Here is a 13,391-nt window from a genome sequence, read left to right on the forward strand (position 1 = left end):
CCAGTGTTCTTGCCTGGAGAATCCCAGGGATGGGAAGCCTGGTGGGCTGCTGTCTATGGGGTCGCACAGAGTCGGACATGACTAAAGCAATGCAGCAGCTGCAGCAGCAAGCCTGTGTTGATGTAGTTCAACACAGGCTTGTATAGTGCCCTGGAAAAGAGACTACTGTTCAGACACCTACCAGCATCCAATTACGTGCAACTGATTTGACCAAGATGGTCTGGGGTAGACTTGTCTGCACTTGGCATAGCTCAGTCTTGAAATTTCAGATCTTCACTGAAGAGAACCACTGGACGGAAATTTTTTTATGAGTGTTCATAGAGGAGGTTTGGAGTTGTTGATGCAAAGGCCTCTTTGGTAAGGATTAAACACAGGGTGGTAATGGCACCTTCATTAGGGGATGGTGTGGTATCTTAGAAAGCCATCATGACCTGACTCCAGCAACTGATAGGTTTGTAAGCAGTTACTTAACCTCTGTGATCCTGTTTTCTTGTTTTTGAGACTGGAATAATAACAGTAAAACAATAATAACAACAAGCAGGGAACAGATACAGGTAAGGGAAATAAGACACCCAATACAGAATGAAATTGTGAAAGTGTTAGTTACTCAGTCATGTCTGACTCTTTGTGACTCCATGGACTGTAGCCTGCCAGGTTCCTCCATTCATGGGATTCTCCAGGCAAGAATACTGGAGTGGGTTGCTATTGCCTTCTCCAGGTGATCTTCCCAACCCAAGGATCGAACCTGGGTCTCCGCCTTGCAAGAAGACTCTTTGCTATCTGAGCCACCAGGGAAGAGCACCCGACACAGAATAGGTACTTAATAAAGCTAACTCTTATTATGTGTAGAGCCTGTCATAGTTTATACAGCTCATGTGGATGTGTGGGGAGGCTCTGATACCTGCTGCCCTGGTGGTGGTGAGAGTTGACATGAAACATCTCTGGCTACATAGGCATTTCCTTCCCGATTTGGTACTCCACCTGAGGAGAAAGACCTCTCCAGGTGGAGGAAGGCTGAGATTCCAGGGAGGCTGGGTGCTGGGGTGATCTCCAGCACTGCAGCTCTGCTGAATCCTGCTGCTGCAGTTCTCACACTCTCATTATCTCCTTTGAATGTCGCACAGCTATGGCATAAAGGCAGGGCCAGGAAAGTCCTTATTTCACAGGAGACAGAGGTCAACCTTTTGCAGTTATCTGGCATAGATGGCTCACCTACAAACCTTACCTGCAGGAGGCTTGGCTGGGATTCAGCAAGGTGGCAGGTTATTTCTTTTCCTCATGTGATGCTAACATGTGGCACAGGTCTCAACTCTGCCCAAATGAGTTGGCAGCCTAGATATCAGGACTTAGACAGATGAAGGTTAGGGGTGAGAGAGTATAATAGCCATCCTAACACCCAGGATCATTGTGCAGAAGGTAAGGATCTTCTGTTTTCTTTTTACCCAGATCATGAAACTAAATTTCAACAGTAAGGACTCAATTGAGGAGTGAAGAAGAGTTCTGTAACACAAGGACCCTGAATGCACTTTTTCTTCCCTTTGCTGTACAGCTTTGAGGGGTGGCTGGTGGTCTGTGTCTGGCTCTTTGGAAAGACCTCACAGCCATTCTACCATTCCTTTCTTGTTCCTTTGGCTGAATAATGGGGTTGGGTTTCTATCAGCAATCTAGGATATGAGCCAGTGATTTTCTAGCCCCCCTGTCTTATGCGGTGGTGAAAGATTTTCCCCCATGGCTCCTCAAGATGCACCTCTTCCCCCCTTTGGGCAGTCTTCCACCTAAAAAGAACTCTGTTGTGCATGTGAGCTTCTCTGGTGGCTTTGACAGTAAAGAATCTGCCTGCAGTGCAGGAGACTCAAGTTTGATTCCTGGTTTGGAAAGATCCGCTGGAGAAGGAAATGGCCACCCACTCCAGTATTCTTGCCTGGAAAATCCCATGGACAGAGGAGCTTGGCGGGCTGCAGTCCATGGGGTCACAAAGAGTCAGAACAACTGACACTTTCACACTTTGGTGCCTGTGATGTGCTAGCTAGGTTGAGACTATGCCTTGCTCTCCTGGGCTCTCTATGCTTCTTGGAGACTTCTAGGTGCTGGTCTGAAGGTAGAGTCTGAAGATTTAAAGAAGTTTAAGACGTAGTCCCTTAGTCTAGCTGCCATCGTCTTTCACCCAGTTTACTGCAGCAGCCTTCTAATTTGTCAACCTGCCCCCATTTTGTTCCGTCAGTCCCAACCCATTTTCTACACTGTAGCTATAGTCATATTTACTAAATAAAAATCTAATGTATTCCTTACTTGCTTAAAGTCTGTCAAGGGTTCCCCATTGCCCTTAGAATGAAGTCTAAACTTCTCTGCATGGTGCACAAGGCCCTCAAGTTGTCCAGAGCCTGCTTGTATCTTCAGCCATCTCTCCCCCTTCCTCCTTTTATATGCTGTGCTTCTGCCAGACTCAAATTTTTATGGCCCCAGAATAGGTCAGGTTCATCAGTCTGATGAAAACAATGGATTCTTTCCACAAAAAAGTAAATATGTGCTCCTGTATGCTCATTATTTTGCATACAGTTCAGGGTAGAGGAATCCCTGCCTAAGAACCTTTTAAATTAAGTCTCCTTTTCTAGCATTTAACACATTTTGAAATTGCTGGTTTACTCATCTTTCTACTAGTTTGAGCTCCATGAGGGCTGGGAACATGACTTGTTCACCACTGTGTCCTTGGGCCTTGCCCATAGGGACTGTTTGATACTTGCTTATTGACTGAATGAACAAACAAACATCTGCCCTTGCTAGGTAGATCAAGATCTATCTGGAAGAACAGGATATGATGTTAACAGAGGACAAAAATGTTCAACTGACGTTTTCTTTCTTTTTCTCTTTTAAATTCAAGTACAGTTACTGTTACAACATTATGTAAGTTACAGCTGTACAATAAAATTCACAATTTTTAAAGCTTATACTCCATTTATGGTTATTATACAATATTGACTATATTCCCTGTGTTGTACAATATTAATTTACGTTAAAAATATTTATTTATGATTTTGGCTGTGCTGGGTCTTCATTGCTGCACGGGGGCTTTCTCTAGTTGCAGAGAGTGGGGCCTGCTCTCTAGTTGTATGTAGGCTTCTCATTGTGTGGCTTCTCTTGTTGCAGAGCACAGACTCTAGGCGCATAGGCTTCGGTATCTGTGGCACGTGGGCTCAGTAGTTGTGGCTCGTGGGCTCTAGCGCACAGGCTCAGTAGTTGCGGCACACGGTAGTCTTGCTCTGCGGAATGTGGGATTCTCCTGGACCAGAAATCGAACTGGTATTACCTGCACTGCAAGGCAGACTCTCAACCACTGGACTACCAGGGAAGCCCTGGAGCTTATTTTATCCCTAATAGTTTGTACCTCTTCATCCCCTCCCCTCTTCCTTCTCCACTAGTAACCACTAATTTGTTCTTTATATCTGTGAGTCTGATTCTTTTTTGTTATATTCACTAATTTGTTGTATTTTTTATATTTCACATATGTGATATGGTACAGAATTTGTCTTTCTCTGTCTGGCTTTTTCCACTTTAGCATAATACTCTCCAAGTCCATCCATGTTGCTGCAAATAGCAAAATTTCATTCTTTTTAATGGCTAAGTAGTATTCCATCAAATATACAGACCACATTTTCTTTATTTACTTATCTGTTGATTGACACTTTAGTTGCTTCCATATCTTGGCAATTATAAATAATGTTTCTGTGAATACTGGTGTGCATGTATCTTTTTGAATTATTGTTTTTGTTTTTTTGGGGGGAGGATGGGATATACAGCCAGGAGTGGAATTCCTAGGTCATTTGGTAGTTCTATTTTTAGTTTTTTGAGAAACTTCCATACTGTTTTCCACAGTGGCTGTACCAATTTACATTCCCACAAATAGTGGTGGGAGGGTTCCCTTTTCTCCACATCCTCACCAGCTTTTGTTATTTGTGTTCTTTTTGATGATAACTGTTCTGACAAGTGTGAGGTAATATCTCATTGTGGTTTTGATTTGCATGTCACAGATGATTAGTCGTGTTGAACATCTTTTCATGTACCTGTTGGCCATCTGCATTTCTTCTTTTTTGAAAGTTCAGAGTCTGCGGTGGCTGGGCTGGGCCTCTTGGGAAAAATCAGCAGAAGAGGGCTCTTGGGTTAACCTTGAAGACAGAGGGACTTACAGGGCTTATGTTCTGTCCTCTAGAAATATTTTGTCAAAGTAGCAGAGGTGAGTGAAAGAGCAAGAATGAAGAAGCCTTTGATGATTTCTCCTTCTTCAGAATTAACTATAGTCTGTGGACTTATGAGATGTCAAGAGAAAGCCTCTCTTTTTTCTTTCTTTCTCTGCTCCAACAAGTATTTAAGTGCTTGTTATATGTCAAATGGGCTTCCCTCATGGCTCAAACAGTGAAGAATCTGCCTGCAATTCAGGAGACCTTGGTTGGATCACTGGGTTAGGAAGATCCCCTGGAGAAGAGAATAGCTACCCACGCCAGTATTCTTGCCTGGAGAATCCCATGGACAGAGGAGCCTGGCAGGCTACAGTCTATGGGGTCGCAAAGATTTGCACAGGACTGAGCTACTAACACTTTCACTCTTCACTTTATGAATACTTTTGTCAAGGTCATTAGTTAGGGTCAAGTTTAAATTATAGAGGGATTTATTAAAAATGACATGAGGTCTAAAGTTAGGCCAAAGGTTGAAATCCCAGCCCTGCCCTCTTACTAGCTGTGTGCAAATGCCTCTTGATATGCCAATTCTATAATTTATAAATTGCAAGCAATATCTCGTACCTCCTGGGGTTGTTACAAGGACTAAATGAAATAATGTATGTAAACCCTGAGGGTCTGGCATGTAGTAGCAACTATTATTACTACCACGTTCAGGGTTTGTTTAAGCTGACATCTTTGTTTGATGCAGTAATTTCTACTGGTTCACAGAGATATTAAATTGGATTTTACAAGTCCTTATGATTTATATTAATCTAAGTCTCCAATTTCCTATAAAGGAAATTTATCAGAAAAGACATGGTCTTTGAGGCCCTAGATTTTTTTTTCCTTCAATTTTTTCTTGCTTGTTAGAATTTTAAGTACTTAGTGCAGAAATTTTTGATTCATATAAAGAAGCAAGGAAAAAAAAAAAATCCCATCATCTAGAAAACTGTGTCTTAACATTTTCCGGGTATTCAACATCATGAAAATGATTGTTCATCTCATCAGAAAATCAAACTTTTGCCCATATGTACAAATATTTTCACACAATTTCAGGAGATTCCACTTGTTTACCCCCAAGATACAAAACCCTAACCTGACTCCCAAGCTCTACTTCTATAAAGAGCAAGCAATCAGGCCAGGCTCTCTCTGACTTCACACTCACTAAAGACTTCTGAGTCTCTTGGTTCTTGTAGTCAGGTTGCTTTTTTTTTCCCCCCAGCCTTTTTTCTAAGGTCCAAGTTCTTAAACTGAGAATTGGCCATCTTTGATGATCTTTTTGCAGTATAATTACCCACTGGACCTTTGCTAGTGAACATCTTCATAGCTGTTTGGAGAGAGGAATTTAACTTTTGATTTCCTTATGTATGTGTTCATGTTTGTCGTGGAGTATATTCAAGAGAGAGATTGTGAAAGCTTGTTTTATGGGTAGAGGAGAAACTCACCATCTTTTCCTGTTTCCTCTTTGCCTCTTTGTCCTGTCTCAGGGCTCTTTGTGCTGAGGCCATTTTGCTGCTTTCTACCAGCAGTCAGAGAGAAGAGAATCGAATGGGGGTCACTGGGCTGCCTGATCCGTGGGAGCCAGCAGGGTTTGGAATAGGTCTCCCCGCCCCCATCTTTCTTCCCTCTCTGGCATCACTCGTATCTAGAGCTGTGTCAGGATGGGAACTGTGGATTGGTGGGGGAATCATGCATAGTCCATGCAGCTTGGAGGTGGGCGTCTGCAGCCCACGGGCTGTACTGTACTGTATTTTCTTGGCTCCAGTGCACAGATTCCACAGACAGAAAACAACCGCCCAGGCTCTGTTTTCACACTCATGTAAGGACTTCTGAAGCCCCATTTCTTGCAGTCACGTCGCCCTGCATTTCAGTCTACAAGGACACATCTTGCCTGTCTTTTCCTCCTGAAACCAGCAACCTTTGTTGAATGAGCCTGGCTCTAAACAGAGCTGTGTGCGCTGTATAGAGAGAGCAGGCTGCAGTCAGGGGCCTCAGGACTGTGCTCTCGTGGTGCCTCTGCTGCCCTAGTTCACAGGCCTGTGTTCTCTCTTTCTTGGATGGTTATCAGGGCCTCCCATCTGTTCTCCCTGCCACTGGTCCAGCCTCCCCCAATGTGTCCAAAATTTCATTCAAAGACACCCATCTGTTGATGTCATTCCCTCGTTTAAAACTATTCAGTGGTGCTACTCTTAGGATAAAGTCCCAACTCATTTGCATGGTTTACTGGGCTCTGCGAGTCCTGGCTCCTAGCTGTCTCTCCAGCCTCCTTCCTCTCACTGTCACTCCACATACCAGCTATGCTACCCTCTTACTGTTCCCCACATTTATCCTTTTGGTACTTTTCTGTCATTGCACTCATGGTTCCTGCATCCAGCTCATCTTTCCTCACCTTTGCTGCATGAGGAATAGCCAACTCAAATGTGACTTCCTATCAGGAGGCCTTCCAGGATTCCACAAATAGGGTGTGTTGCTCTATCTTATGCATTCTTTGGATTTAGCATACCACAGTGATTGCTAGTGTGGACTCTAGAGTCAGACTGCTGGCTTTCAAGTCTTGCCTGGCCCCTTCCCACATGTGTGACTGTAGGCAAAATGAATTACCTTTGCTCCTGTGCCTCAGTTTCTTTATCTGTAATACGGGGATGTTAAGAATAATGCTTTTAAGTCATTGATTAAAAGAGGCAATAGTTTAAAGTGCTAAGCCCAGTGCTTGGCCATAGTTAGCACTCAATAATTGGTTAAAAAAAAAAGTTGTTCTACTGGTACTTTGCATATCTCTCATCATCTCATATAGTTTAATATATCTGCCCTACTAGATCAAGTGCTCCTTGAGGACAGGTTCATATCTTGTTCACTTTCTCTGGCCCCCTGTGTACAAGTTTGCAGGAACTTGGTTGAATGCTTTCTCATGATAAATTTGCCTTCAAAATGAAAAGGGGCAATGGATAGAGTTAGGGAATGCTTGAGAATGATCACAGACCTGAAGTTGATGTGACCTCGATGTCCACTAGTGTGTCCTACGCTGTGGCCGAGTGTTCCTTTTGCTGGCAGCACAGGTAGTGCTTTTATTTTGCCAAGACAGGGTAGGAGACCATGTGAAGGTTAAGCACTTCCTAGGTTCATGTTCATGTCCATTTTGTTTTTGTTTTGAACTGTAGGTGACATGTCTGAGAGTAAAGCCAAGAAGATAGAAATCAAGGATGTGGATGGGCAGACCCTGAGTAAGCTGATTGACTATATCTATACGGCTGAGATTGAGGTGACTGAAGAGAACGTCCAGGTAAACTCAGCTCCAGCTGATAGCTCAGTGTATCATATACTCAGCCCCTCCCCCCCCCCCGCCCCCCATTTACATCATCATTTCCTTTAACCCTCACAACAATTCAGTTGGTAACTGTAGAGGAAACCGAAGCTTCAAAGAGAGTGGGTGACTTGTCCTGAGATACATGGCCAGGGCGAACGACCCTCATATCCTGCCTGCCTGACCATGGGACCCATGTTTTTAACCACCAGGCCATAATCCCTCAGAATGAGCTTGAGCCCCAGAGCAGAAAGTCTTTAACTCATGCTGGTTCAAACTCTTGGAGTCTGGGTGACCCTTCTTCTCCCCAGTCATCATCTCATCTCGGGGATTTTGAGTATCAGCTTGTGAGGCTGTTTAAAGTTTTTCTCATGTCAATGTTAGTCAATGAAATGCCTCTGAGCCCATGGAGGTGCCAAGCACCAGCCTTGAGTGTCAGCAGGGGTGTGTGGCTGTGAGGTGGATTGTCTGTGCCTCTGCCTCCTTTTGCCGACCTGGTCTCTTTCTCAGCCATCTGGAGTCTAGAAAAGAGGAATCAGCAAAGACACTGCTTCACCCAAAGGTGTGTGTCCTTTCTGTGGGGTGTAAGACATCAGTGTCGTGGCACTGAAGGTGGGATGGTGGAGGGTGTGGCCCACTCTGGAAGCTTGTGAACAACCAGGTCAAATGCAGACACAAGATGTGCTATTTCTTATCATTAAGGATCTTGATATTAAAATAATGGAAATTATATGGGATATGAAAGGTTTTTCTTCCTTTTTTTGTTTTTTTAAAGCAAAATTCTACCTTATTTATTGTGAGAGAGATAAATTAAACTATATGAGATGATGAGAGATATGCAAAGTACCACGATATATTTCTCTTATTCAGAACACCATGCCCTTTTTAGGGTTGAGGTGTTTGGGAGGCCAAATTGGTAATTGTGTATTCATTCCATCTGGCCAGAATGTTTGAGGGCCTCTCATATGCCAGACACTTTGTTGGGCACTGTGTATGTACCAGTGAGCAGAGGTGATTCCATTGTCTCCTTTCATGGAATTTGTGTTCTAGGGTGAAGACAGACACTCATCAAATAGGCACACAAGTAATGTTTATGTATAAATTGTGGTAAGTCCTTTGAAGGAGAGGAACAATTTGAATGAAGTGGGGAATCTAGGAAGGGCTCTTTCATGAGATAAGATTTGAGCTGAGGACTGAAGGATGGATAGAAGTTGGTTTCGTGTGGTAAATGGTCCTCTGGTAGGGGTGTTAGGGTACCCGCAAACTGAGGGTCTGAGGCACCCTGCATTTGGACCTGTAGAGCCTGCCCAGGGTATAGCCTGTTTTTGTCTCTGGTTCCTAGACAGACTTTTGGGTGGTATAGTTTCTACAGTGATCTAGTCTAATCCTTCCTCGCCCTTTTAAAACTGAAATTTCTTTTATGCACAGTAAAATGCATAGCCATTGCATTATTTCTGGTCTTTCCCATCCAGAGTGGAGTGGGCAATGCCATGGTTACATACTAGGTCAAGCAGCAGAATTTAAGCAGCTGAATAACTTTTGGGCAGTAACAACAAGTGCAAAGTAATTTAGTATAAAATATGTATAGGGTATGTGTGGAAAAACATTTTTTTAAATGGGTGATAGTTATATGAAATCACCATGTCTTTTAAATTCATTTAGATGCTTTTGAGACTAATATAAATATTGAGATTTACAAAATGCAGGAAATTATATCCTTTGCAACTTTAATGAAAAATGCTAGATGTCAACCTAAAAAAAGTGTAGGGGGTAAATATATATTTTTTAAATCTTGTATTAGAGATACTATAAACATGAAAGTGATAGAAGAATGTGCAGAAAAGAGATAAACATAGCAAGCCTGCTTGCTTTCTTCAGAAAGGCTTGCTTACAAGGTCAGTCTTCATCCGGAGTCTGGCAACTTGGATTTTGAGAGAGTTCCCACTCCTCTAGTGATAATGGTAGTAGCTTGCACTGCTTAAACTGTTTGTGCAAGCAATATGGTTTATGCCGATCACCTGCTTTCCTTCTGAGAGTTTGGAATTTCAGTCCACGCTAGGCAGAAGGTGCCTGTGTAACTGACACCTGACACACGTCTTGGCCTCTCAGAGTCAGGCTAGCTTTCCTGGTTGGTAATGTTTTGCACATGTTGTCACTGTTCATTGCTGGAGGGATTAAGTGCGTTCTCTGTGACTCCATTCGCAGAGGACTCCTGGAAGCTTGTGGCTATTGTTCTCCAAAATTTGCCCCATGTACCTTTTCCCTTTGCTGATTTTGCTTTGTATCCTTTCAAGGTAATAAATCTTAGCTGTACTTATAGTGAGGAAAACTAGAGCTTCTCTGACACCCCCACTAACATTCTGCCTCAAGGATCAGTTTTCTCATTTGTAAAACAGGAATCATAATAGTGCCCATTCTGTTGGGTGGTCATGAGTTAGACTGCCTGCCTTTAAATCCCGGCTCCACCATTTTCTAGCTGTGTGATCCCAGGCAAGGTACAAGAACACTGTGCCTCAGTGTTCTTGTCTGTCTCATGGGCATAATAATAGCGCTTAACCTCTTAGGGTTGGCGTGAGCATTAAATGAATTACTATAGGTAAAGAACTTAGAGGAGTGTGCCACAGACAGGGTAGGCACAGAGAGCACTGTGAACACAGAAGCGTTTTCACCAAGGGGCACATGTCTGAAGGTGGAGACAGGTGGCCAGGCAAATGGGTGCCCTCCATTGTGGTAGGGGCCAGAGTGGAGGTACCCAGGAAGCAGAGAATGTTCATCATCACCTTGATGAGGGTGGTTAAGGGCAGACCTCACTGAGGATGCATGGTGTGGACTGGGTGTTGAAGGAAAGTCTTGGAGGTCAGGCCTGCCTCCTCTTCTGCCTGTCTGTGACCCCGCTGGCCTGTGAGCCCCTGGAGGGACCTGCTGCGTTCAGTATTATCTGGGAGTGAGGAGAGGCTGCATGTGCAGGGACTCCCCTGGGAAGCACAATGTGGAATAAAACTCTGCAAAGCACAACGTGGAATAAAACTCTGCAGTTTGGAATCAATCATATATGTGAACTATTTTCCTTTTTTTTCCTTAACTTTATGGTTTGGTCAGGGATGACCTTGGGGGAAAACCAAAACTGGTTAAGAGAAAGTTTTAGATCAACATGTGGCTGCTTCTTCCTGCTGTGATGTATGTATCTGCTGAGAGTTGCTCACAAGCTGTCTATGAAGACAGTATGTGTGAGGATTCATTGCACTGAGGATGTGTACGCAGAGGTTCCTGGGAAAACACGGGTTAGAGACTTGGGGCTTGGTTAAATGGCTGGGAGATTATGCCCTGCTTCTCTTTCCAGCCACACATACCTTGGAAAGACTGAACTGCCCTTCTACAGTGGAGGCAACAATTCGTAACTGATTCTTATTAATACTCACTGTAAGCAAAGCACGTGTTGATCACTTCACATGCATTATTTCGTTATTGTAACCACTACTGGAAGGTTCTACTATGATTCTTCTCTTACAGTTGAAGGAACTGATGTTGCAACGAGTGAAGTGTACATTACCCATGGTCACACAGGTAGTTAGTGGTGGAGTTGGGATTTGAATCCAGCTCTCTCTAACTTGCTGTGCCCTGTTGATGTGATCAATTCGAATTTCTTATGAAGTGGATGATCAGAATCTTGACTTCAGCTTGTATTAATGAATAATAAAAACCAGTGTAACTAAGGATTCCCTATGCACCAAACACTGTGTTACTTGCTTTAAATGTATTATTTCCTTTGAGTCCAATGACAAGCCTTTAAGGCAGTACTATTATTACACCTTTATGGCAGAAAGTGAAGAGGAACTAAAAAGCCTCTTGATGAAAGTAAAAGAGGACAGTGAAAAAGTTGGCTTAAAGCTCAACATTCAGAAAATGAAGATTATGGCATCGGGTCCCATCACTTCATGGGAAATAGATGGGGAAACAGTGGAAACAATGTCAGACTTTATATTTTGGGGCTTCAAAATCACTGCAGATGGTGATTGCAGCCATGAAATTAAAAGACGCTTACTCCTTGGAAGGAAAGTTATGACCAACCTAGATAGCATATTCAAAAGCAGAGACATTACGTTGCCAACAAAGGTCTGTCTAATCAAGGCTATGGTGTTTCCAGTAGTCATGTATGGATGTGAAAGTTGGACTGTGAAGAAAGCTGAGCGCCAAAGAATTGATGCTTTTGAACTGTGGTGTTGGAGAAGACTCTTGAGAGTCCCTTGGACTGCAAGGAGATCCAACCAATCCATTCTAAAGGAGATGAGTCCTGGGTGTTCTTTGGAAGGACTGATGCTAAAGCTGAAACTCCAGTACTTTGGCCACCTCATGGGAAGAGTTGACTCATTGGAAAAGACTCTGATGCTGGGAGGGATTGGGGGCAGGAGGAGAAGGGGACGACAGAGGATGAGATGGCTGGATGGCATCACCAACTCGATGGACAAGAGTTTGGGTGAACTCCGGGAGTTAGTGATGGACAGGGAGACCTGGCGTGTTGCAATTCATGGGGTCGCAAAGAGTCGGACATGACTGAGTGACTGAAATGAACTGAACTGATTATTATCTTCATTTTACTGTTGAGGAGTCAGAGGCAGAGAGAGGTTAAGTAATTTGCCTTTAGTCACATGGCTGGTGAGTGGAGAAGTCAAAATTCTCAGTGACACTATACTTCCATAACATTTTTTTTCTAAATATTCTAAGTGACACATTTAATCACAGTGTAGTTCTGCTAACTCTCCTGTATACCGCCCACACCCTTCTTCTTTCTCTCAGTAATTTTTTGTTTAGCACTGTTTCTGTGCCAGGACTCATGCCTGGTGCTGGCAGAGGCAGAACTTGCTGTGTGTGGGGGGGCAGAGGCCCTGGACACCCTTGTCACCTGGTCCTCTGACTGGTACCCTCCCTCTGTGCATGGCCCTGCTTCCCTGAAATTCCAGGAGTAGGTGCTTTCTGAGGCAGGGCATTTCCTTTTGTTTTTGTTAAAGGAAACAAACTCTGTGACGGGATATCCTCTGCTGGGTTTTCATGTTATCTGAGGGAGAGAAAAAAAAAACAACAGAGCCTTTGCATGAAAAATGGAGGGGAAGCCATTTGCAAGCTGGAGGGGAACCTGTAAACTCTTTGCTGAGGGTCATTCCAGGGCCTATTTTCCCAGAACCAAAATGCTGAGACGGCGAGAGGCAAGCTGAAAGCTTTTAACCCAGGGTCATCTTCCCTTCCTGCAGTGGTTCCAGCCAACTTCTCCTTCTCAGGTCTTAGCCTCCTTCCAGGGGCCAAGCCACACAGCCCTAGCAGTTCCACCAGGACAGCTTGCTTCCAAGCTGAGGACTTGCGCTTGGCCTCTTGTTCCTAATCTTGTTACTGCTACCGCTTGAGGGAGTCGAGCTGCAGGCAAGAGAAGGGAAGAGTAAATCATTTTCCAGCCTTGGCTGTAGGAGAGGGAAGTGAAGACCACCTCCTGGATGTTTTTCACTCTTTGTAGCCTCTGAGAATCTGTGTTGCCTCTCCTTGTGTGCAGCCCCCAGAGCCCCACTGGACCAGGCCCCTATTTATCCCTGAGACTCAGCAATTGAGCAGTGATACAGCATTCTGACTCCCTTGGCTCTTCTTCATGCCTTCCTGTGTGAAGCAAGCAGTGGGAAGATCACAGCATAAGATCAAAGAGAGGGAAGGGGCAATTAGAGAAACCACCAGCCCCGCTCATTTTGGGATGTCAGCTTGGGAACACTTTAGAGCAGGAGTGGACCCAAGCAGGATGGGGGAAGCTCTGAAAGTTTTTGTCTGCCACATGGGTTTTGTGAACAGTGAGGAAGTTGAAAGCTGTGTGGGTAGCTGTATCCAGGGAGGTTTTAAAAACT

The 13,391-nt window shown here is 44.0% G+C and overlaps 1 protein-coding gene across 3 annotated transcripts in view; it reads left to right on the top strand.

Moving 5' to 3' along the window:
• The window catches only part of KLHL3 (kelch like family member 3), a 133,267-nt gene that overhangs the window by 36,414 nt on the left and 83,462 nt on the right, over positions 1-13,391 (top strand). For all 3 annotated transcript variants that reach the window (XM_027546427.1, XM_027546428.1, XM_027546429.1), the window contains one exon: positions 7,370-7,491. In XM_027546427.1, coding sequence (XP_027402228.1) covers positions 7,370-7,491 — 122 coding nt within the window. The remainder of the gene's footprint in view (positions 1-7,369; positions 7,492-13,391) is intronic.

The sequence above is a fragment of the Bos indicus x Bos taurus genome, chromosome 7, assembly GCF_003369695.1.
Source record: "Bos indicus x Bos taurus breed Angus x Brahman F1 hybrid chromosome 7, Bos_hybrid_MaternalHap_v2.0, whole genome shotgun sequence".
NCBI lineage: Eukaryota > Metazoa > Chordata > Mammalia > Artiodactyla > Bovidae > Bos > Bos indicus x Bos taurus.